At 34.5% G+C, this 26,937-nt stretch overlaps 2 protein-coding genes and 1 non-coding gene across 3 annotated transcripts; 2 read left to right on the plus strand and 1 right to left on the minus strand.

Moving 5' to 3' along the window:
• The first annotated feature begins 4,602 nt into the window (after positions 1-4,602).
• LOC112087934 lies at positions 4,603-4,709 on the plus strand. Its single transcript, XR_002900339.1, has one exon. It is a non-coding gene; the product is annotated as a small nucleolar RNA R71 (small nucleolar RNA).
• An 11,173-nt stretch (positions 4,710-15,882) lies between these two features.
• LOC18021553 (protein SHOOT GRAVITROPISM 5) lies at positions 15,883-16,727 on the minus strand. Its single transcript, XM_006404176.2, has 2 exons — positions 16,276-16,727; positions 15,883-16,198 (listed from the first exon to the last, which is right to left on the minus strand). Exons 1-2 carry the CDS (start codon positions 16,635-16,637, stop codon positions 16,069-16,071), a joined length of 492 nt encoding a protein of 163 aa, XP_006404239.1. The 5' UTR covers positions 16,638-16,727; the 3' UTR covers positions 15,883-16,068.
• A 2,805-nt stretch (positions 16,728-19,532) lies between these two features.
• On the plus strand, positions 19,533-22,453 carry LOC18021554 (deoxycytidylate deaminase). The gene is made up of 9 exons (XM_006404177.2): positions 19,533-19,846; positions 20,131-20,206; positions 20,797-20,836; positions 20,956-21,014; positions 21,235-21,272; positions 21,361-21,424; positions 21,632-21,685; positions 21,886-21,987; positions 22,094-22,453. The coding sequence occupies exons 1-9, from the start codon at positions 19,656-19,658 to the stop codon at positions 22,154-22,156; spliced, it is 687 nt and encodes a 228-aa protein (XP_006404240.1). The 5' UTR covers positions 19,533-19,655; the 3' UTR covers positions 22,157-22,453.
• The last annotated feature ends 4,484 nt before the right edge of the window (positions 22,454-26,937 follow it).

A 26,937-nucleotide genomic window follows, 5' to 3' on the forward strand; every position in this document is an offset into this window, starting at 1 on the left:
TGTAGATGGAGTTACGCTAAGCAGAAATATAGGAAGTAAACAGCAATGCGACAGAAATAAATAAAACAGCAATGAAAACGGTTTGTGAATTCGATTTGATAAGGATTAGGTCTAGGGCGTTTTTCAGGAAATCAATGAATGCAGATCGACTTAACTAATCAGGGTTCAGTTATTAAGCTCGGTTCTTGAACTCGAAACACAGAATTATAATTAACCAACTTCCGTTGTGAGAATTATCTAAGTTAAAATCCTAGAATCCCAAATTCCTTTGCAAATCCTACAGAATTAAACCAGCCTTAATGCACAAGCTCGATATGTTTGCAAAGTATCTAAACCAAATTCCTTTGTGAATAGCTACTTTGCTCAACCTAGGTTCTTTCCAGTTATTCAATTACACTTCCGTGTCAATTAAGAAACCTAAGATCTAAGTTCTAGGTGATAAGTCTAGAATTAGCTTTAAGAACAACCTAAGGTGAAGAACAAATAGATATGAACCCTAACTAGCAAGTAAATCAAACATTCAGAGAAAACCCTAATTAACCCTAAACCTAACAGGTGATCTACTCAGACATGGTTATTGGGACAACAAACATGATGAATAGAAAGCAATAGATTAAATCGAAATAGATAAAGGGGTTCGAAATCTTCTCTCTAAACGAACAGAGTTCAGACTTGTCTCCCAAAGCTCAGAAATCGCAAAAGCCGAAAACTCAGAGTATCTCTCTCTCAAAAATCTAAAGTTATCGTAAAAAGGAAATAAAAAACCTATATATATCTCTAAGACACGTCTTGGCTTCCTTGAAAACGTTTGGGCCCAACTCCTTCTTCAAATAGGAAACAAAATCGCATTTTTCTTATTTCTTTGACAAGTGTCGAGCATCACTCTCCATGGTGTCGAGCGACACTAAGGCACAAAATCCATTCTTGACGAATTTGATCCTGATTAAGCTCCAAAGTGCTCCAAAGTCTCCAGTTAAGCTCCAAACGTACCTATGACCTGAAAAGACTCCAAAAGACTCGAAAAACACTAAAAAGACTCTATAAATAAGATATATACCATGGTTAAAAACCATAAAAACCATGATATATCAACTCCCCCAGACTTAGCATTTGCTTGCCCTCAAGCAAACAGAACACCAAATAAGAGAAAGAAGTTTGAAAACGCAGAGACTCAACCTTTCATTGGAACATCGCTTTTGACCGATCACCCTGCAACTCAACTACTGCTTCATCATTCCAAATCGAACCACCATGTACTTCTCCGCAGACATTCACAGCTTTCCAGATTAAGTCCAAAATTCCACAACATAGTCCATAAACCCTCATCGCTGGAACTCACTGATGATTCCAATGCCCAGAACCTTCTAGATTCTTTCCCGTACTATACTCAAACAAGTTAACTATACAAACTTTTGTATTTTTCTCTCCCCCAGACTTGTTCTTTTCGCACATTCATCATCTTTTCTTTTCTCTTTTTTATGGCATATACTCGATAAGGGTAAAGCTGCGAGTACTGATGGTGTTTGCCATCGAGTCCCCGAGTTGTCCTCTTACCTTGTATCAAAGGTTTTCAGCGAATAATGGGGTCATGGGAAACTTTCCTACCCCTCACTTCCTTCCTTTGTGTGATCATTCCAACTTAGAAGTAAAATAATGGGATCATTGGAAACATTCCTAGCCCTTCACTCCTAAGCGAAAATCATCTCAATCTTTTCGCCCTTTTTTCTTTCTTTCTTTTTCTTAGCTCGATACAGGGAGAGAAACACCAACATTAAATTTCACGCAGGCTTTCATTGATCAAGTACGAATGAGGAATCAAGCTCTAAGGCATCAGTCACATCAACGAGTTAAAAATGAAGTTAAGAACTTAGCTCAGGTTAGTGGATTCTGTTGGAAACATGGACGCCTCTAGTCAAGTGGTCAGCCTTTGGATTTTTCATTAGTCGGATCTAGACTGAATCTGCAGCAGTGGTCACTTAGGTGAAAGGTCAGCACAATAATTCCAAGAAAAGCATCATGATCTCCAACTGGTTTTGACTCAAAAACAATTTGACACAACTAACTCTAAGAAAAACAAACACAATGTCAGCAACTACCTCCCCCAGACTTGAACAACACTGTCCCCAGTGTAATCAAATCCGAAGTTGGTGACAAAAGAGAAGAAACAGAGAAACACAAGAAAAACGGAGAACTTACCTGGCTGCAATGATGGTGTCGCGCGACACTGATGATGGTGTCGTGCGACGCTTGTTTCCTCATACCGAATTGCAGCAGACCAATCCGAATTTCTGGTTTGACTCCAGTTTCCTGATTTCCTAATTTTTTTTTTTTAATAGCAAGTGACAGGCGACACCGAAGGTGGTGTCGCTCGACACCAGCCTCTGTTTCACCTAAGACACAAAAAGAAAAACGAAAATCACTGAAACAAAACACTTATTTACAGACTCACCAGTGGATTGCCTTCCACCAAGCGCTTGATTTAAGTCATTAGCTTGACTATGGATAGACTATGCATCTGGTGGATCAGACACTGGCAAAGAGTGCCTCTGTGAAATTCGTCTCATCCATGGTGGTGTGTAAGCGTTGTGCGCATGAGGTCGTCCAAGGAATGCAGGAATAGCACCAGGGTGAGATCTGTGTTTGGGTGGCTTCAACTTATTCCCTGCAATATCATCAATAGAAAAACCAAGTGTTCTACGATAATCTCGTAGCTTGCGTCGAGAGACCGAATCTGCATCTTTCAAATCAGTTTTGATGATATCGCAAGAATTAGGATTAGGCTCAAGAAGTGCGTACCTTTGCTTTGGTGGAGATGGATGGAGTGCAATGTTTGGAGCTTCCTGATCAACAGCAGTCACTGGTTCTGTAGACTTTTTCGTCAACTCAGGTTGATCTCTCACCTTCTCAGCATCAAACATGTTCTGATCTCCAACTATCACTTCAGGTATTGCACTGATTTGGAATGTCTGACCATCTATGGTGGGATCCTTCAGCTTCTCCATCTTGAAAGTCATGATGGTATCTCCCAGGTGGAGATCAAAGTTACCATGCTTGACATCAATTACTGCTCCAGCTGTAGCTAAAAACGATCTTCCCAGGATAAGAGGATCTTTGGGTACCTCTCCATATTCCCGAACCACGAAATCTGTAGGAATTATGCAATCACCAACTTTAATCGGAACATCCTCCAAGACACCTTTTGGGATTCTTTTAGATCGATCTGCTAGGATTAAAGAGATCTTAGTTGGCTTGAAGTCAGTCATCCCAAGGCTAACAGCTACAGAGTATGGTATTAGGTTGACACTCGAACCAAGATCACACAGCGATCTCTTGAATCTCTCAGAGAAGATAGAGCAGTCCAAAACAAAGCTTCCTGGGTCTGAGAGTTTCTCTGGAATCTTATTCTGAATCACAGCACTGACCTGTTCAGAGATCATCATCACTCCTTGTTCATGGCTGAGATTATTAGTCACCATCTTTTTCACATAGTATCTGAGAGTAGGAGCAATCTTCACAGCATCAACCAAAGAAATCTCAAGCACAAGTTTCTCCATCAAAGCCTTGCATCTGGCATCACCTATCTCCTGCTTGGACTTCCTAGGACTCCTTGGGTAAGGAACCTTAGGTTTGTATACTCTTTCTTCAGCAGATTTCGGACTTTGAGCAATATCAGCTTTGCTCTGCAATTGGTGACGCACGACACTGGTTGTGGTGTCGCTCGACACCGGTTCTGCAATCTCAAGAACTTCTTCAGGTCCTTCCAGATCCACGACTTCAGGTGCAGGAGGCGTCTTCTTGGGCTCAGAACTCAGATTTTTACCACTCCTCAACGTGATAGCACTGCAGTGATGCCTTGGATTGGTGTCAGTCTTCCCAGAAAGAAAACCTTCTTGCCTTTTAACAGAGCCTGCAGTTTGAGCAACCTGCGTATCGAGCTGCTTGACATGAGTGTTTAAAGCTTCGATTTTTCCATTCAGATCCAGATACAGAGCATCAATCTTCCCATTGAAATCCATAGTCATCTTCTGCTGACCTTCCAGGATCTGTTCCAGCATAGACTTCACCTCATTATCTGGAGTTTGAGTAGGAGGAGAACCATAGTTCCTTGAAAATCTGTTGTTGGAGTAGGATGTCTGGTACTGAGGTTTGGAGCTGTAACCAGAAGAGTTCTGATTACCTGTGAAGGTACTCCTCTGATTATTTCCATTGTAATTCGTGTTCCCTTGCCCATAACCAAATCTCTGACCCTGAAATCGAGCTCCATTGATGAAGTTAACATCCTCTTCCTCAAAAGCGTCATCTGGTCCGAAATTCTGAACTTCTGCAGGGTATCTGACAGATTTCTTACCCACAAGAAGACTATGCACAGAGTCAAGCTTAGCCTTCACCTCATCAATTTGCGATCTATCCATGTTCCCAGCCTGCTTCCTTCGCTGATAGTCTGCATTCTTGGTACTATTGCTAGATGCCAAGTTTTTGATGAGCTCAACAGCTTCGTCTGGGTATCTGGTGTTGAAGTTTCCATTGCTCGCTGCATCAAGAGCCATCTGATACCTCCAATCGATACCTCTGAAGAAGATACCCAGCAACTGCACATCGCTGAAGCCATGATGGGGGCAGTCTCGCTGGTACGATTTGAATCGCACCCAAGAAGCTTTGAACGCTTCAGTTGGTTCCTGAGAAAAAGTCGAAATTTTCGTCCTCAACTCCTCAGACCTAGCATCATCGAAAAAGTTGTGCAGGAAGGCATTCCTGGTCTCTTCCCAAGTGGTGAGTGATCCTGGCTCCAACTGCTTCAACCAGTTAGCTGCTTCTCCAGCAAGAGAGTAAGGAAACAGCTTGCAGAGGAAGAAATCATTGGACACCCCATTGTACTTGATGCTGGTGACCAAGTCTTCAAACCTTTCGATGTGGTCCATCGGGTGCTCATGAGAGTGGCCATGGAAAGGATGCTGACCCACAAGAGTGTAGTACACAAGCTTCAGCTCAAAATCGTTTCTTTGAAACGCAGGGGCGCGAATCGCAGAACGATTTGCATAGAACTGCTCAGGCTTGTTGTAGTCTCCAAGTGTTCGTCCACGGCCAGCTGCATGTGCAGGTTCCCTCACATTCCGATCTTCTGGAGCGTTCCTCTGATTTGGAACGATCACAGCATTCCCACGCGGTGCAGGTGGTGGGTTCTGATCAACAACATCCACTGGTAAAGGCGCTGGTGGAATGATGTTACCATCTCCATCAAGCCTCTGGCCTCTCGCATTGCACACATGACCCTCTTGGTCTCTCCAGATTCCATCATCATCACGAACAAGTCCATTGGCGTTTTCCATCATTGCCGGATCCTTTGCTTTTATGTTCATTCGCTCTAACTCGGCTAGCTCCTCGTTGCTCAAATTCACTAGCGGGATGTCCTTGTTGCTCCTGGTTCCACGAGTATGCATAAACCTGAAACACCAAAAACAAAGAGAGAAAACGAAATAAGTAAATTAGGTTATAAAAAGAAAGGTGTCGCGCGACACCACGACACTAAGTCGAAACTCAAAAACTAGGTTTAATGGCGAAATCAAGTCCCCGGCAACGGCGCCAAAACTTGATCTGCTCAAAGTTTAATCCCTAAGCTACTCTGCAAGAGCACAGATGTGCAGTTGTAGTATCTAGGGGTCGAACCACAGAGACAAGAGATCACTCAATAAACCTTGTGTAGATGGAGTTACGCTAAGCAGAAATATAGGAAGTAAACAGCAATGCGACAGAAATAAATAAAACAGCAATGAAAACGGTTTGTGAATTCGATTTGATAAGGATTAGGTCTAGGGCGTTTTTCAGGAAATCAATGAATGCAGATCGACTTAACTAATCAGGGTTCAGTTATTAAGCTCGGTTCTTGAACTCGAAACACAGAATTAAAATTAACCAACTTCCGTTGTGAGAATTATCTAAGTTAATCCTAGAATCCCAAATTCCTTTGCAAATCCTACATAATTAAACCAGCCTTAATGCAAAAGCTCGATATGTTCGCAAAGTATCTAAACCAAATTCCTTTGCGAATAGCTACTTTGCTCAACCTAGGTTCTTTCCAGTTATTCAATTACACTTCCGTGTCAATTAAGCAACCTAAGATCTAAGTTCAAGGTGATCAGTCTAGAATTAGCTTTAAGAACAACCTAAGGTGAAGAACAAATAGATATGAACCATAACTAGCAAGTAAATCAAACATTCAGAGAAAACCCTAATTAACCCTAAACCTAACAGGTGATCTACTCAGACATGGTTATTGGGACAACAAACATGATGAATAGAAAGCAATAGATTAAATCAAAATAGATAAAGGGGTTCAAAATCTTCCCTCTAAACGAACAGAGTTCAGACTTGTCTCCCAAAGCTCAGAAATCGCAAAAGCCGAAAACTCAGAGTATCTCTCTCTCAAAAATCTAAAGTTATCGTAAAAAGGAAATAAAAATCCTATATATATCTCTAAGACACGTCTTGGCTTCCTTGAAAACGTTTGGGCCCAACTCCTTCTTCAAATAGGAAACAAAATCGCATTTTCCTTATTTCTTTGACAAGTGTCGAGCGTCACTCTCCATCGTGTCGAGCGACACTAAGGCACAAAATCCATTCTTGACGAATTTGATCCTGATTAAGCTCCAAAGTGCTCCAAAGTCTCCAGTTAAGCTCCAAACGTACCTATGACCTGAAAAGACTCCAAAAGACTCGAAAGACACTAAAAAGACTCTATAAATAAGACATATACCATGGTTAAAAACCATGATATATCACCGAACAGAATAAGGTTCGAACTAAACAACTGACACTTATCAAGTTAAATTGAAAGTCACGAACATGTAACACATTATATAGTATTAAAGATGATGAAATATGAATGGTGCCAATATGAGTGATCGGGATCCTAGTACCATTAGGCAATGTAACCATAACACTATAAACAGGTATGAGTTATCTAAACAAGGCTAAATCCGAACAAACATGACTATAGGCTCCACTATCTATTATCCAAGCATCAGGTGGAAGAAATTTCTGAAGAGTAGAAAGAGAATGGTTTTTAAAAGTGAGATCATTATTCTCATATGTAAGGCTGGTAGTAGGAAAAGAAACAGTACCCGATGTTGATGATTTAGCCATGACACCATGTTCAGTAATTGATGATGTGGAGTTCAAATTTGGAGCAACATCTTCTTTTGTATTCACTTGACCACTGAATTGGGAGATCAAATGTTGAACCTGTTGTGGTGTATAGGTCTGAAGATGTTGATTGTTGCCTCCACTTGTAATGTTTGAAACTGAAGCATTAGGTATTGGGTACCCATAGTTGTAATAACCCATATCCGAACAAAAATTGGCAATGGCATTTGTTTGCTGGAAAGTAGTAGGATTAGGAGCACTCTGCATCAGCATCCTTGGTTGGAACTATATAGGCTGAGTATTCTGAAACTGTGGCACTTGTGGTTGATACTGAAAAGGCATCTGTGGCCAAGCTTGAAAGCCATTCTTATTGGTTTTATACCCGGGTGGAAATCAATGTAGCTTGAAACACTTTTGGATAATGTGACCAGTTTTTCCACAATGTGTACACACAGGTTTCAGAGCTACTTTGTTAGCATTATATGCTGCTATAAGTGCATTCTCTTCAGCAGTGGGAATAACATATCCAGTAGAAGAAGTAGCAAGAGTCTGAAAAGCAACATTATCCACTTTAGTATGAGGCTTTATCGATCTTTGTCTTTCATCCTGCGTAACAATGTTGAAAGCTTCTTCAATGGTAGGAATCGGCTTTAACATCAAAATGTGTCTCCTTTTTTGCTCATATGACTTGTTTATTCCCATCAAGAATTTGGTAACACGACTCCTCTCTGTCAGCTTCTCCCATTTAGATGCTGCATCACATTCACAAGTACACACTGGAAGCTCTATGTAGATCTTATGATCCTCCCATAGAGTAAGCAATTTCGTATAATATGTAGAAACCTCCATAGATCCTTGTTCAATTTTACTCAACCTTTGTTCAATATCATATATCCTAAGTGCATCATCTTGCTTAAACCTAGATTGCAGATTCTTCCAAATTCCTTCTGCTGTAGAAATGAACAATAAACTCTGTCCTATCTTCTTAGAAACCGAGTTCATCAACCATGTAGCAATCATATCGTTGCATCTAGACCAATCACCATAGTCACGATCTGTTTCTGATGGTTTAGAAATCGTACTATCAATGAAGCCGAGCTTGTTTAGCACATTCAAAGCCATTCGAACCGATCTTCTCCAAGAATGAAAATCCGATGCCGTCGTCAATCGATCGGAGACAAGAACCATGGTCATTGTTATGCAAATAGTAAGGATTTTCATATTGATTGGTCGAAGAATGTGAGGAATCAACCGGTGGATCCAATGAAGCTGAATAAGAAGGACGAGGTGCCGCCATGAAAATTCAAGAAAAGATAAAACCGGCAATGCCGAAAAAGGAATCGGAAAGAAGATATTGATCAAAAGAAGATCACATCAAAGAGAAAACAGCAAATGTAGAACGAGAATACAGAAAATCGTTCCAGTGAGAGTTTCAGATATCACGAAATACAATATCGAAACGAATCAAGAGAAAATTGAAATCGGAAAGCTCATCGCATTGATTCGGAGAAAGCGGAAGAAGATTCAGATAATCTCTGATACCATATTGAAGGTTACCATCAAAGATGATTAAGCTCAGAATCAAGACGATAGAGAAGAAGATTAAGAAAGAAAGAATGTCATTATCTTTGTTAATCTGTACAATTAGTTCATCACTCTCTTATATACACACTACAGTAAACCAACTCTAGTCAGCTCTAATTAAACCAAATATAACCGGAATAAACCAAGTATCCTAATAGAACCGGTGGTTATCAGAACTTTGTTACGGTCTTGTTGCATATGGTAATAACCTAGTTGCAATTTCCAGTTTTTTTTTGGTAATTTGGGATTCGTAGTTGTTGAACTGCTTTTTGGTTTACGCCAAGACTGACTTACTGTTGTTGTTTCTCCTTTTTCGTTTATATATAATAAATAAACCGATTCGGTTTAGTTGTTGTGAATGGCTCTCTTTGGTTACTGCGTAAGAAAATGGAAATTGAGTAAATGAATTTGCAAGTCTTTTTTTGTATGCTCATACTCAATAGTACTAATCTGTTTTAGTACTAAGAATATTGCAAGGAAATTGCCCTTACCATTGGGTTTGTTTGGCATTTTCAGGGATTAGATTAGGATTTTAATAAAAAAAATTGTCAGTTTTACGAATAAGTACTTATCTGAGTCTGACCAATGATTACCAACAAAACAAAAGAACGATACCGAGTCCACATTTCGACTGATGTGTTTCTACGAAGAAATATGGGAATCTAAAATCTAGCTTGATATGGGTGTGGTTCGACTTTAACTCTTTTTATAAAAATAATATAATTTTAATTTAAAAAATAATAACCAAAGACAAAATAAAAGTTACATTTTTCTGATTTTGTCATTTAAAAAAAGTAATCTGGACGACGAGAAAATATTGAAGTAAATCGCCACAAAATTCATTATATAAAAATCTTAAGCATCAGAAAAAAAAAAGCTAAAAACATAGAAAACTCTTATAAATTTTGTCAGAATTTATGAAAATATACTGAATTGGGTATTATAAAGATTTTTCTGATTTAGGATTCACATGATCCAAAAAAGTAGCCCAGAAGCACTAATCAGACATTGGAAGTAGTAAAAGAAAATCCAAAAAGTTATTTTTATTTTGGTGATGCAAGTGACAGAAGCTTTGTTGTTCAAAGTTCAAACTAAAATAATAATAGACATAAAATAAATTCGTACATTATTTTTTAAATATTTTTTAAATTATTTTCCTTTCTCTTTTCAGCATGAGGTTATGATGGCAGGATGTGGATCTCTTTTATTTTCTCTTTTCATAGCCTTTAATTAATTTATTACTGTAAATAATACTTCCAAAATATTATGAACTTTTGGCTGATCACTATGTTTCAAAGGGAATGTTAGGAATCTCACATCTGAAATTCAATGGTATCTAAGATATATAAGAGATATGAGTTAATATATTCATTGTCAATTAATTTTTAAGTTGAAAATCCATTAAACTTAACAATCACTTGGAATGTATATTGACACTGAAATTTAATTTAAACAGAAATAAAACTTATATCAAATTATTTATATCTGGTTGATATAAATTTTCAAATGAACAAACTACAAACTGCATAAATCTAGTTTGTAATCGAAATTACATACTAATAATCTATACAAAGAAACTGAATACAAATAATTAAAGAAAGTAGACCCAAATTAAATAAAGAAAAAATCATAATATTTATGTTACATACTTTCAATGTACATGTAAAATCAGGATCAACCTTTATTCCTATAGCACGTTCCTTAGAAAAAAACGTATATTGTAGCATCCACATATTAATTAAATATATAGTCAATGACTCAATTCAATCTTCAATTTTGTAATTGGTGAATTGTTGTAAGAGTGAGACTCTTTGACCTCTCTCAGACATTAAAAGTAAGACTCTCACTTTCTCTTCAGTTTACTTTTGGCCCATTTATATACACAATAAAATCTTTTGACTTGCGATCTTCTTTTCCTTCTTTCACTTTCTCTTTTTTTCAGTTTTTTGTTAATGAACAACTAATATTTAAAATAAAGATCATAGGTAATACTCTGTCTACTTGGGCCATCTATATAGTACTGTATATACTATCATTGCCCTCAATATTCTCGCACAAATTGTATTCCTCCCATAAGATTTTTTTTTCGCACTATTCAAATATTTGCTTTGTAATTTTATGGATTCAAGAGTTTTTCAGGCTGATATTTTAATTTTTCCATGTGACTTTGGAGGGGTGAAACATTTACAACCGGTAATAAAATCGATCAGAACTTTATGAAAACAATTATAGTATAACCTCAAAATGGTTCCCTTGTCTTTAATTTTTTCTTACCTTCCAAAAATGATATTAAACGCTAAGAGATAGAGTTAATAATATGATTTCATTGTATATGATGTAAGAAAAAAATTTGTTAATATTCCACTTTAATTAGTCTAAAATATTTGATAAACAAGAATGATATTACAAATGGCTTATGGTTAACCTAAAACAGCCTCTTATTATAATTTTATTTTTATTTATAGCATGTTAAAGCTTTCAATGATTTTGTTTCTTATCCATTAATTATGATACATTCAAAACTTATTAAAAATTTTAAATTGAAAACTGATCTCTAAGCTTAAAGGGGATATTTTTTTTTAAAAAAAACTAACTATAAATGAAAAATCTTAAGAATCGGAGTCAGTACTTTTAAAAATAGTTTCTAATTAAATTTGAATTTTATGAAATAAAATATACATAATCATAATATCCTAATTTTAACTTATTTAGTGAAATATTTATTTAGTTTTTTGGTTAGTTAATCACTTTGAAATTATGTCGCTTAATTTTATTGGATAATGGTTTTAAATTCGAAATGACTTTAGTTCAAATCTATCTCTTTTAATTATTGTGTTCATTGTATAGATTTTTTTTTCTTTTTTTAGAATCCAAGAATACTGAATAAAAATAAGAGAATTAAAGAAAAAGAATGGATGCAAAAGGAAGTGTGAAATTGTTTATAAGGTGCTTATATATGTACACATAAATATATAATTGGTAAATAGTTGATAAAATATATGTAAATTAGATATAAGGTAGTGATGGATCACATGATGAGAGTAACTTCCATCATCCATTGTCCCCTCTTCCTTCCCTAACACTGTCTTTTCATTCCCTTCCATTCTAAGGGCATTGTCACTTTCTCTTTTAAATCCAACCAAACTTGGCCTCATCTTCTTGTTTCATTTTCTCCCAATTATTAGAACTAATTAAACTTCCAGTTATATACAACAATTAATAACTAATCGATTAAATTAGAAATATCTTTATCTTTAGTTAAAATTTAAGGATACATAGGTCCATATCTGCGCGTTGCAAGATTAGTCTTGATTCCAATCCACATCCACATATAAGAGTCCTAATAGCTAAAATGAAATAAAATTGCATAGAAATGAACATTGTGAAATACACATTAAAACATAATTTTCTAGAAGGTGGAATAAAAAGAGATATGCATGTACAATAATGAAGCTAACTTGTGTAAGGACCACAAAAATATATGGATGTCGAAACTAAACATATATCTGTCATAAGGATATAAACTATAAGAGACAACACCACTTATTATTAAATGGTTTATATCGTAGAAAAGAATTAGACTGAGATTTATTATATATTTTTAGGAAAAAAAAATCTAACAAGAGGGGACAAGCAGAGATCCATCCCACATGGGATTCAGAAAATATATAAATTGGTGAAAAAGCTGAACAAAGGAAAACACATTTGGAAAATGATGGCTCTCTTTGATCTCTTTCTCACTCTCAAACACCAATATGAGTGATATACTGATATGCATGCGTATATATGTACAAAATGTATGTATAAACACAGATGTTACACATCTATATCTGTATATGTGTATTTATGTATATTATTAAAAAAACTGTTGTGTAAAAAGACAAATGTGAAAAGACAAATGTTAAGGTTGTGTCACAATGGGCAAGATTGCTATGTTTTGAAGTATCTCATCAGTTTCCATTATCTTCCAATTTTTGAGACACATCTCTTTCCTTCTGGTGAATTCAACACTGTGATTATACATTTCCTTGTTTTTTTGTAAGTATGTAGAGACACACTCATAATGTTCATACCGGTACGTTTCCGTGACTGTACAACAAATACTGTATATGTATCTTTCTACATACTAATATACACTACGCCTAATTTACTAAAGATGAAAGTTTTTTTTTTTTTTCGACTGAGCATGCATGAAAATGAATATATCTAATTTTTTTTTTAAGAAATAGAAGTAGTTCATTGAATCCAAAACTAGATCGAGCAAAAAAAAAAAAGAAAGAAGAATTCAAAAGTAGTTTATAGCAACTGAACTTGTGAAACAGTTAGTAGTAAGGTAGATATATATATATATATATATATATATATATATCAAAGTAAATGATATTTTGTAAGCACTAAGCAGTAATTTTTGAATTTTGATTTGATAAACAAAAAATATATTTTGGGGTTTGTGTATAGAGAAAGGTCTAAGAAGAAGAAGTTGAAAACAAGTGGATACTCCGACTCCTTCCCACCCCTTGTTGTTTCTGTAATTCTCTCATCAATTATTCATCATTTTTTTTTCTTGATAGATTGTGGTTTTTTGTATTGATCCATTTGCTTCTATCTTTCATTATCAAAGGTTCCTATCATCAAAAAAATGAGTCATGGCCCCTCCATTTTGTTACTATTTAAATAACTTCTGTAATTATAGTCCAATATGATTTCGGATCGAGCTTTTTTTTTGGTTGACGTAATAATTGATATATTCGCATGGGTTATAAACACACACTTGCCAATTTTCTATCTCCAAATAAAAAATTTACAAAACCTTTCTTGTTTCCCCTTTCCCTTTCGCTTTTTTTTTTGGATTATTTCATTGCTATTCTCTTCTATTTGTTCTTTTACTTGTAGCATCGTGGACGAATGGTTTTTTGGCCCTACGCTGTTTATAGATAATTATCTTCTTTTTGTTTGTATCACGAATCAAAATTTTCAACATGCAAGTATACATTTATTCTACCATATATTGCTTACAATGTTATAATTTTATTGATCAAGAAAACATATTTTCATCATTTTAATTAAAATAATTAAAAATATTTAGCATTCGGTCTAGACTTCTCTAAGTCTTAATACTAGCTGTTGATGATACGTGCATGAAACAAATAAAAAGTATGTAAATTTTTTCTTTCAGCTTCTCTAGCACTAGTTTCTGATCTGTTTTCTCTCTGGCTAGGAAGAGATCATTCTCTTGATTAAAGACAAACTTACCTGGCTATGTGTTATATTCATCACTATCTACTTGTACAATAATCAAGGTTCTTTACTCCGCAGTATTTTCGAAAAACAATGTTTTACTTAAATTTATAATTTTTGCTCGAACCTGAAGGTCCTGAACTTGATATAGCCGAAATAGTTGAACAACAAAACTGATCTTAAAAATCTTGCCGAGAAAAGAAAATCACTAAGAGATTGCAACTTCACACGCACGTAAGAATAGTAGTTCATGAAGTGCTACATATATATGTATAACTATATATTTATATATTTGGCATTTGACAGTGCCCAAATTGGAATTTTGATTACTATATTATTTCTAAAAGAAAATATTTACAAGTTCATGTACGTGTTTGTTTATAAACGCTTGTGAATGGATTTTGTTTCTGTGAATATGTATATTCACATATTTCTATATACTCCCTCTGTTCAGAATTATTTGATGTTTTTTCAGAATTATTTGATGTTTTAGGAGGATTTGTTTGTTCAGAATTATTTGATGTTTTCACTTTTCAATATAAAATTTAATAAATTCTTATTGTTTTTAACCTTTTATATTCTGCAGATTGTTTTTTTATTGGCTAAATGACATTTAAATAAATTATAAATAATGTTTTTAGTGTAAAAAAATAGAAATTAAATACATCCTTAATCTATATGCAAAAATCTTAAATATCAAATAATTTTGAACAGAAGGAGTAATTAATACAAAATTTATTCCTTTAAAAAGTAGATCTTTCTGGTGACAAAAACAAAAAACCTGTGTTACATCCAAAGAGCAATAAATAAGCTCTAGGGTTTCATGGAATCGTTTTAGATATAGATTTTAGTATTTTTTGGGTAGTAGATATAGATTTTAGTTATTTTCTATTTTGTATTTTTCTCTTTGGATAAGAGTTTGGTCCTAAAAAGATTCTTACATTGCAGAATTAATTTCATTGATAAAACATTATAGCTTTTTCAGTGCCAAAAAAAAACTTATTTGGAAGAGAAAATCAAACGAAGGAAAATTATATCTGGAAAATTAAATCTCAAAACAATAGAAATGAATTTATGTATTATCTAATTTATTTAATTACTTTACAAAACGTCTGGATTAGTCCAAATCATTTTGTTTTTCAAGAACATTTTATGTTTCAAATAAAAAAAAAAACACTGTAATAAGTTAATTAAGTGTTTTAGACGTACATAAGTACGTACGCAAACACACAATACTACTAATATTAAAGTAGACGAAATTAATGAGCATGGTAATGCAATAATTATAGCCATCATCTCCATGCATATGTCTTTATATGTACGTGTGTGTTTGATTATTTGTTTTCAGAAATTTAATCATCAATTTTCGCTGAACGAACATTTTGAAAGATAATTACATTACAGATAATACGAGCCATGGGTCTAGCCAATTATATTCAAATCATGCAAGTCGTCGTCTATTCTTTTTCTAGTTTCCACGTTCCTTTATTATGAACGTTACCATCATTAATTATTTTATTATTCACTCTATCTCTTGTTACTTCAATATCAAGCATTTAACTAACTGGTCACAGTTAGTTTTGCTCTGCAGGTTGATTGATGTCATAGTTCGACTTTAATACTCCCTATAATAGCATATGTATATTAGTATATATAGCTTATCATTTTATTTTTTTTGATAAAGCTGATGGTCAATGTAGACACCGTAACTAATCTGAATTTTAGTCCATCAAATTCCGAAGTGATCTGTAGAGTGGTTTCTAATTTGTGTGATTATTAATTCATGAAAACTAAGAGAATTTTCAAGTGTCTTTTATTTGCTATTGTGTTGGGAAAAGTAGAGGAAGTAAAGTAGTTAGAAAAGTGATTAATCTGATTGTTTTCCTTCGGTTTCAAGAAAATAAAAAGAAAGGACCTGATATTACCAAACTCGAAAATGAAAACAAACTGAACTAACCACAAAATGGAATTTAAAACAAAAGAATGGCTTCCGTTTTTTTTTTTCAAATTATTTTTCAAACTAATTAAACCAATACTCTCTTTCTCTCTCAAATTTCCATTAATAATAACAATAATTAAGAGAAACAATTAAAGACTTAATTAAAATTAAGGCCTAAACCTTTGCCTGCAAGAGTGGCAAGTGATCTCCAAGCAAGCCGTATCGATCTTCGCAATTGATCTCTCTTTCAGCATCTCTGCTCTCTCCACCTCCTCCCTTGCCTTCTGCCACATCACCCTGGTTCCAACTCAAAACCGTGAACCAAACCGAACCAAACCAAACCGGAACGACTTTAACTGATGAAACTCGCTTACCTTGCACGAGCGAACTCAGATTGAGCCATCTCCATCTCACGGCGAGTCAACTCTCTGACTCTCTCGGCGTAAGCCTTCTCTATCGCCGCCAGTCTTATCTGCTCCGCCGCCTGCCACTTCAACGCCTCCACACCTCCGCCGTCGCCGTTGCTCGGATGCTCCACCGTCGCCGTTGGGATTGTGCTGAGGCTGATGGAGAGTTTTAGGTCGAGATCGTGGTGGATCATGGAGGAGGAATGGTGGTGATCGGTTGTTATAACTGTTGGTCGGAATTTTCTTAACGGAGATTCCGTTGACGGTGGAGAAGGTAAAAGCTGAAGCTCTTTGTGATGATCTTGTTGTTGTTGTTGTTGTTCAGCCATGTTTTTTTTTTTGTTGGTTTTGTTTTTTGTTGGGAGCTAAAAGGCTGCAGTTTTCAATAAGTGTGTGGGGGTGGCAATTACCAATCACTTTATATGTAAGCTGCTTCGTATCTGTGCACACACATATATATACCCACTTGTACCCACTTTGTTTTCATTTTGTGACTTTAGTACAAATGGGAAGTTTGTGTAGAATCTCAATGATGGTAACTAGTAAAATTTATAATTAGCTGAGTAAGGGGGATATTTCTTAGCATAACAAAACCAAAAATAAGTTTGAATGAATAATTATAATTTTTCAGACATATTTCTTGTTCTATTCATTGTAATTGTTACCTAGCTACATTTCTTTAAGGAATTCACTAAATCTTCCTCTTTTACAAAGGTTCAACCAATTTATAATTTTTTACTAATCCCCCATAAAATTAATATTAAATTGGTTAAGTTTAGCTAGTCACCCCATATGTCAGCCAATTTATAGTTACCACGTTTATATATTGGTTTTGAGTTGGTTGAGGCCTGGGCACATTATCCGAACCCGAATAATTTATCCGAACCCGACCCGAAAAAGAGAAACCGAACCCGAATCGAAACTGATAAAATATCCGAACGGTTTTTAAATTTCTAAATCCGAAAAACCGAAACCGAACCAAACCGAACCGAAAATCCGAATGGATATCCGAAATATCCGAAATACAATTATATACCCAAAATACTAACTACAATTAGATTTAATAACCTAAAATTACAATTATAAATCCAAAATATGAATTATTTTTATTCTGAAAATGATGAAAAATCCAAAATAATTTAAACATACCAAGTTTTTAGTTATATTTTTAAAATTTTGCCAAATTTTATTTGAATTTAACTAATTTTATTTAAATTTAATTATTTTTATTTAATTTTATTATTTTTTGGATATCCGAACCCGAACCGAACCCGATCGAATATAACCGAACCCGAATCGAAATTCCAAAAATATCCAAATGGGTTTTAAATCTAAAAACCGAAAATCCGAAAAACCGAATTATCCGAACCGAACCCGAATGGATATCCGAACGCCCAGCCTAATTGATAATTTGTGTTTTGTAGACTGAATTTAGATATCGATTACACTCTCTCTAACAAACGACGACCGTGCCATCATTATGTTAATTTGTTGCCAAGTGTGGTTCACAATTGATTATCTCGATTGATTAGACAAAATGATTTGATTGTATAACAATTAGGTTATATATATATATATATATATATTTCTTCATTCTATGAGTTAGTTTTTTTTTTTTTTAAATTACAATTTACACGGATTTGGTTTGTTTTGTCAACGGATGCTTACAATTATGACTTATTTCTTTTTAATAGAAGATTTCAAAATATGAACAAACGGTTATTATATAAGATGACAAAGATGGTTAATTTTTCCAACATAACCACAATTATTCTCATCTAGCTAACATGATGTTTATTATGTATATACATACCTACATTTACCACATGACGACCCACTGTATATATTTCGTTTGCAATTTGAAAATTACTTCACGCAAGATATAGCTAATTAATATAGAGAAAATTATATCAAGATTTAAAATAAATAGTCACCGAAAACCAAAATTTTAAGTACTATGTTTTTTATCATGATTTTCATGCAACTATTTTAGGTTCAGACCAATTAATATTAACTATGATCGGTAACACTAATGGAGGTTAGTTTGGTAATACGAGGGTAGAAACTAGAATACAAATAGTTAAGCTTGTAGAGAGAATCTCCGTCGAGAAAAGACAGAGAAGATGGGATATAACGGATCACGTTATTGAGGCATGAGAGGCTTTATAAAGAAACCCTTTTCACTTTTTCATCATCTTTCTCATTTCAGATGTTATTATAACTGATAACTTTGCGATTATATATATAAACATATATCCGTTTTTTTTTCTATAAAGATATGATAAATGAGGATGTGGGTTGTGTAATAATTGGCTATGCACGTGGTTTAATGGGTTCCAAAAGCTAACAAGCTTACTATACTAACTAAGTACGAATATCTGAGCCATCTAAGCAAATTTTAGCATAAAACGGTATTATGTATTATGTATACGACAAAGCTGTAATTTCTGTATTTTTGTTTCTTGTTATTAAGCATGTTTCTCATTATAAACCTCTGATTCTGATCCTAATTTCTGTGTTTTATTTATTTATTTTAGAATCGGAGTTATATCATACATGAGAAATAAGAAACAGATTAATAACAAAAAAAAAGAAACACATAAATTACACTTATTGTATTCATAATTTGTGGATTCTTTTAAAAAGGGAAATATTTTGAATATTATTAATTGATGTTGAATTGGAAATCTATAAACTGCGATTGATATAGATTTCGCAAAACACTTAAAAAGAAAAACATACAGTATATGAACCTTCACGAAAACGTAACATCACATTTTTTTCTTTCAATTGCAAAATTGGTCTATCTTTTGGTGACCTCTCACAATTGTCAAAGTTAGAAATGATATATAATTTGTTCGAAAAAATAGAAAGAAAAAGAAATGTATATAATTTTTTTGGTTAAGTAAGAAATTGTGGGGCTAGAACATGTTGATGTAGTCATTCAGTGTTTGAACTCTTAGACATATTCGACTCTCGTTGTTTTTTTAAATGGCCAGATAGTACAAAGATAAAAATATTTGGTCAAAGAATTACAAAGATTATATAACTTAATCTTTCATATTGTTGATTGCCAGAATTTTCTGCCGAGGAAAAAGCAGTAAAGGCTAAAGCACAGACCCTAAATCGATCTGGTTAATACAATAAAAAACGAACTATAAACCAAGATTTATATGGACCGATAGACCTAATCGCCTACCTGAACCAGAAGCGCGTGAATTTTACTCTCTCATGGTTTCCCGCTAGATTTGTTCCGTTGATAGGGAACATAGAACACTCTCTTCTTCTCTCGCCAAAAGCGAAGATTTTTCAGTTGATAATCTCTTTCTTTACCGATTTGAAGCTCCATGAACTCTCGAGATCTCGCAATCGTCTCTACCTCTGCAATTTTCGGTGCTTTGGTTTCAGCTCTAGCATTTCGCTTCTTCTCATCAAACCCTAAAAACCCTAAATCCCGAAGATTTGCTTCGACGGAAATCGCCGCAGTTTCCAGAAGATTTCCTGGTCTAGACCCTTTCAGTCCTTTGAAGCGAGAAGGGTTCGTCAGATTTCTCTTAAATTCATCTAATTTTCTCGAATTTCGCTGCTTTTAGAGCTCGCACTCCGGTATCATCTCTAGCGAAATCTTATAATTTTTAGAAAATCAGATGCTTACCTCGAGCTTCGAAAAATCTGTTTTGTATAAATTTAGGATTAAAGCGAAAAGAAACAAATTTCTTTTTGGAAAAAAAGTAGCTGGAATCTGGTGAATTTTGGTGTCGAAGATGGTAGACTTTGCTTTGATTTAATGTATGATTTTTTGTTTTGATTGTTGTTGTGAAGGTATTTATCGTGGGATGATTATTTCATGGCGATTGCATTTCTGTCAGCAGAAAGATCAAAGGATCCTAACAGGCAGGTAAATTCTGTTCTCATTTTGTGATAAATAAAATGAGTATCCAAATAGTCCTTGCAGCTTTTGTAAGTTTCGATTGAGATTCAATTAGGTAGTTCCTCAGGTAAGAAATATTTGATTCTCTGAGATCAAATAGCCAATCTGCGAGTGAAGTTTTAAAGTTGATGTTGCTTTTGTTTCTTGTCTATATCAGAAGATTGTGGTTATATGGAAATTTATGATTCTTAATTTCTATTGTTATCACTACCATAGATCTATATATGAAATGGTTGTAAATTTCTTTGGTATCATAGACTAGAGGTTCTTTCAGCTAAGAGATTCCGTGTTTAGATAGCACACTGGCTGATTCTTACGTTGTTGTGTTCATGTCTAGCACGTTTTGAGTAATATAGTACGGACTTTAAGGTCTTAAAGGCTAGAAATTTGAATCTAAGAATTGCACTACAAATTCGATACTAAATATGACTACCCATGACTTCTTTTAGTGACAATCTGATATCCTTTTCTGATGGACCATATGCAAAAAGTTTGGATCTCGTGAATGTTGCAAATATTTAAAATTAACTATCTTTCCCATTTTTATGCTGCGGCAGGTTGGTGCGTGTTTGGTGAGCCAAAATGGTGTAATTCTTGGTAAGATGATGGATCACACTTGTCTTTTGACATCTTTTTCACCAATATGAAAAAATGAATTCTGTAGGGATTGACATAGTTAAAAAAGATAAATAAAGTACTTTCATCTCTCATTTTAGGGATTGGTTATAATGGTTTTCCGAGAGGTTGCTCGGATGACAGACTTCCTTGGGCCAAGGTATTTCTATTACTTTCCCTTGAAATCAAAGTAGAAATAAAATTCTGAATGTATGGCAGAAAAAAAAAGTGTTGTATTTGCGGTACCATCGAAACTAGGATCAACCGTTCAAGTAGTAACTAAACTAAGAGTATGTGTAAACAGAGGAGGCACAGTTTGTAGAAGAGCAAAGTAACTTTCCACTAGACATTTTTCTTAACTTTCTGCTGCCAATTTTCAGAAATCGAAAACTGGGGACCCATTGGAGACAAAGTATCCGTAAGTACAAATCTCAAATGATGCTAGGTTTTATAATCCTCATCCGTTTTAGCTCATTGCTAAGTTCTGATGTTTTGGTTTTTGTTAGATATGTTTGTCACGCTGAAGTCAATGCCATACTAAACACAAACCACGCATCTGCGGCTGGACAGGTTAGTTCCTTTGAACATCGTTTTCTCACATGGGGTTTCTCAACTGAGCTAAAAGATCAAAACATTTTTTAAATCTTTCCTATAGAAAACCGAAGATTTTCAGCTGCAAAGAGATTGAAATGAAAAGCCATATGCAGTTTCTGTTCTGAAATATTTCTGTGTGGATATTTTATTGAAGTGTATCTATGTTCCTCAAATCTTTTGCAGAAACTTTATGTGACAATGTTTCCTTGCAACGAATGTGCCAAGATTATTATACAGGTTTGTTCTTCAAACAACTCTGATTACTTTGTCAAATTTGGATCGTAATAAAGTAATGTTATATGGTTAATGTCTTCGACTAACCAGTTGTTTTGATATCGAATCCCAGTGATCTATTTATACCGGTAGCTTAATGCAAGTAGATCATCACAACCACATGGACTTGCTTCATTTTGTTTTTTTTTTCTTTTGTTGAACAGTCTGGTGTTGCTGAGGTAATCTATTTTGTGGAAAAGAGATTAAAGGACTCAGATGTTGCCTACGTAGCTTCTCACAAGCTCTTAGCCATGGCCAACATCAAAGTAAGTCTCTTCTTAGGTTTATAAGTTGTCATGACCTTTCATTTACAATGTTCGTTTTGGGAAAATCTCATTTTAGTATCTAACTCTGTCTGAAACAAACTGTCAGGTTAGGAAACATCAACCAGAGATGGATCAGATCTTGATCAAGTTCGAAGAAAACTTGCTCTGACCATGGACCTAATTGTTCCAATTCAAAATGTAGGTCCAAGTATGAGAATCTTAAGATTTCTGTAGAGAGTCACTTGTTGAAGAAGAGAAGGTTGTTTATCCAGAGATGGTTTTGAAAATATCACTTTTTTTTCTTTCATTCTTATATTTCTCATGTAATAACTAAATCCAATAAAATTTCAGAAAAGTCTCCCCAATTTTTATTTTTGTCAATTTGCCCTTTGTGTTTTGGTTTGACCCATTCAAGGACATGGACAAGAAGATGAAGGAAGCAGTAGAGGATCTAACCCGAGCTGTAGTGAACAAGATCCTGCACGGTCCAATGAAACATCTGAGATGCGATGAGACTGATAGCAGAACGCTGCCTGAGACGCTAGAGAACATGCAGGCTCTTACAGAATGTTTGAACTCGAACTAGAGATACTCGAAGAGAATTTGTTGCATCCATATTTTTAGGCACGTAGAGGTCAAACGGCAGGCCTTTTGTAATAAACAAACGCCCCTTGAGTAACGAGTGTACTTTACAATTGTTTTCATTAAGTTTGTGTTTAAAGTTTGTCGATAATATTTACATTTTTTTGCCGATTCCATATCAGTATACTAACTAGTACGGTTAAGTACAGTAGTTGTGACGACCAAAAAAAAAATACAGTAGTTGTGTCTCCTTGATTCAACCAAAAGTCATGTCTCCGATAATTAAACCGAACTATGGTGAAATAGCCTCGTGTTCTTGTCGGAGTAAAGTCTCTTTGACATAGACACAACTATACAAGAATTCAAGTCCATTTGCTTGCTCTTCACGCTACCACCATTCTCTCTCTGTGTCTCTACATTGACTCAGATGTTGCCTATGTAGCTTCTCACAAGCTCTTAGCTTGTCTTGCCTCAACAATCAAATTAATTTTTTTAAGTGTGGTGTAGGTCTTTTTCTTTTTTATAATATATGAAAAAAAAAGAGTCTTTTTCAAAGATTCTATATAAATTTTTATATGAAAGCGGGATAGTTATCTTTCAGAGAATTCTAATATCTAATAATAGTGGCCAGGTTAACAGGTCAAGCTCGAGATTCTCTAGAACAACTTTGGTTTTTAACTTAAAACGCATTCACCAAATTCCCTTGCTTACCAAACCAACTATCCAAGAAGTGTATATGAAAGTCCATCATCTGAAAATTTGCTAAAGAGTCTCTCAACTTCTATAAATTTTGACAAAATGGCTATAAAATTCAAGGTGCTAAACAACAAAAGAAACTCAAATTCAGCAAAAGAGGCAACAAAAAAAAAAGACTACAAAGAGATTTTGCAGGCACATTGTAACAAACATATCACTGGTAAGAAGTTTTTGGGGGAAAAAAGGGTGAGAACCTTTACCATCAGAATTCAGTAGTATCCTCAAACATAACCTTGATCTAGTAACAATCTATAGCCTTCTCAAAACCAGAACTCCATTCTCTTCCATAACTGTTCAACTTCATCCTACTCGTCGTAAGCACTCCATATTTTGCAAAACAAATCCTACAATGAATGTCTTCTAGTAGCTTTTCCTCGAGAAAATACAACTCTATTGCCTCGTGTTTTGAAAGTCCCTCCATATCCGTCTCGATGAAACCTCTGACGCCTTCCTTCCCAAGCTTTACTCTGGATCCGAAAACGGTATCTTTGTTAGTGTTGACTAGACAAAGCAGCACTCTACAACGTCTCCAACTCCCTGGAGCGCCCGGATCTATAAAACAACAAAGCGTTCTGCTCCTTTTATTTGAAAGAACTTATAATAACCCAGATCTTCACTGCCAACAGGATACTAGATTTCAGATGTCCATTTTATTAGTCCCTTGCTAAAGATGACTGAGAGTTTTGTCCAGAGTGAATCATGTTTGGAATGATTACCTATCGCCGCTACTTCTATATCTTCAACATCAATGCTGCTAATTCTAAATCTTCAACATCAATGCTAAATTCTGAATTGATGTATTAAAAAATAAAACATGTTTGACACCATTTGAGGTCTCACAATTACTAATATCCAAAAAAAATCTTTTTTTGCATACTTGAATATGAAATTTATGTTACATAAAAGGAGTATGTAGGAAGAAAACATAAGGTAGAAAGAAGAAGTAGTTGGTGCATGGTTTGTGCACAGAGCTTTGCAAAGTAAATCTGAGAGAGAGCTTATCGATGAAGGCAAGAGAGAAAAATATTTTTCATTGAAAAATACAAGATGCACTGAAATTTATATTTTAGACTATGCCTCACCACGTCAAAAATCTGGTCTAATGTAGACCAATTTCAAAACATTTATCAAATGCTTAAAAATCAATATACAAGCTATATATATATAATACAATCACACCTAACTATAGTGTGAATATAGAAACTTGACTACTTCAATAAGCTGCAAAAAGCACACAATTAAGTTTTTGAAACAGCAATCATACATTTTTTTTCTATATGGAGATCCAGTTTCTCTGTGGTTTTTGGTCGGTGATTTCAACGAGCTAATGGCTAACACAATGAAGCTAAAGGGGGCCAACTCGCGTTGAATCTGTTGGGAATTTGATAATCCAAAGATAGAGAAAGAGAAACAAAAGAACAGAGTATCACAAACTACTAAAACTTTTTACTGAATATCCAAAACTTGAAATTTACAATACAAAGACAATGACTTAAATAGTAAACAAAGAGACATGAGTAAAGAGTTGTGTTTCTTCTTTGTTGTAACTTATAACACACGACCCTTAACACACACCTTTTGACTTAATATACGTAACTACTTGTATAATTAAAAACCTAAACTCAATTATCAATGAACAGAATCCACTTGCTTCCCATTTTGTAAATTCCCAGATCTCGCTATGGATATTTGGAAAGATATGTTTTTACCACAAACCTATTTGCAGATGAAATTTGATTCACTCTGGAATCAAAACCTAAAGTGGTGAATATCATTCAATCAAGTTGGTTGTGCGGTGGGAACTGTAGCTCTCATACTTTAATAGAACGGATAACAATCAAGGGCTCTCTCGAGATGGAAGGGAAATTTAGACTTCAACTCATATGTAATGATGTTTATTTGTTAATGCTTGATGTGTTAATAGCAAAAACATATGGTTTAGCAACGTAATGACCTAAAATGGAAATGGTAAGAATGATAGATCTTATATATTGATTAGTAGGGTATTGACATTAAATCGTATAGAATTAAAAATCGTAAGGAATTGAATCGCATGATGGTTATGTTTGAAGGAAGAATGGTATAATAGGTTTTAATAACTTAATGGACTTAGATATTTGAGACATATAAAGATAACATGATGGCGGCATGAAGAGTAGTTTTTAATTGATCAAGTTGCAAATTAAGTAAACGAATAAATCATGATGTTGATAACGTTAATGAAAAAATATGTGTGAGCATGTTACTTGTGTAGCAAGTAACATTGTATTTAACACGATTAGATCACTGTGTAAGTCAAATAACTTGTTTTGACAAATATTGTATGAATATGTGTTACATTAACACTCCTTCCGAGTAAGGAAATGAAGTTTTTATCGCAGTACAAAATTGTCTTCATTCTTCTTTCTCTATCAGCATTTCAGAATCAATATCTCAAATGTTGCTTAGAGAGGGACACCAACATCTCTGTTTACATTCAGACTTTCACACTGAACGCCCAAAAAAAACTACACTACAATGCTTTCACAATTAAAACCAACAACACTCAGTCCCCATTTCAAACCAGCAGTAGCAACTTTTAACCAAGAAAAACCTAATTAATGTTTGACAAACTACAAACCAATAATGACCAAGACCCAATATTTATGTCAACAGACTCTTTCACTCGCTTTTCAAAACAAACGAGAATTGTGTTTAAAACACATTATTATGAGCCCTACGGAACAAAGAATGTTTGGACCCTTTATATTTATTTATTTCTTAGTTTTATAGCCCCATTTTTTTCTTAATATTTATGATTAATTTTCTTTTTTAATAAAAATATATATCAAAAAAACTTCGGGCCCTTACTTATTAGGACAAGAGGTCGGCTAGCGTCACATCGCTCGCCCCCTGAGCTGACCCTCCCATATACAGTTTCTGTGCTAAAATATCTGTGTGAATAGTTTATTTATGTTTGTTTGTGTTCCTCAAATATTTTGCAGAAACTTTATGTAACAATGTTCCCTTGCAACGAATGTGCCAAGATTATTATACAGGTTTGTTCTTCAAACAACTCGGATTTATTTGATTGGATCCTAATAACGTACTATAGTAATGTTATATGGTTAGTGTCCACAGCTAACCGGTTGTTTTGATATAAAACACCGAAACCCGAGTGATCTATTTATACCGAGTAACTTAACCAAAGCATGATCATCACAATCACATGGACTTGCTTCATTTTGGTTCTTTGTTGTTGTTGCACAGTCTGGTGTTGCTGAGGTAATCTATTTTGTGGAAAAGAGATAAAATGACTCAGATGTTGCCTAAGTACCTTCTCACAAGCTCTTAGCCATGGCCAACATCAAAGTAAGTCTCTTCTTAGGTTAATAAGTTCATTACAGTGATTGTTTTCAGGATTTTATTTTGGTATTCAACTCTATCTTAAACAAATTTTCAGCTTAGGAAACATCAACCAGAAATGGATCAGATCTTGATAAAGTTCCAAGAACACTTGCTCTGACCAAGGACCTAATTGTTTCAATTCAAAATGTAGGACCAAATATGAGAATGTTAAGATTGTTCTTGTTCACAAATTTAGGCCAAATCAGAGTATAATTTACTGCATTT

This window comes from Eutrema salsugineum, unplaced genomic scaffold (genome assembly GCF_000478725.1).
Source record: "Eutrema salsugineum unplaced genomic scaffold, Eutsalg1_0 scaffold_16, whole genome shotgun sequence".
NCBI lineage: Eukaryota > Viridiplantae > Streptophyta > Magnoliopsida > Brassicales > Brassicaceae > Eutrema > Eutrema salsugineum.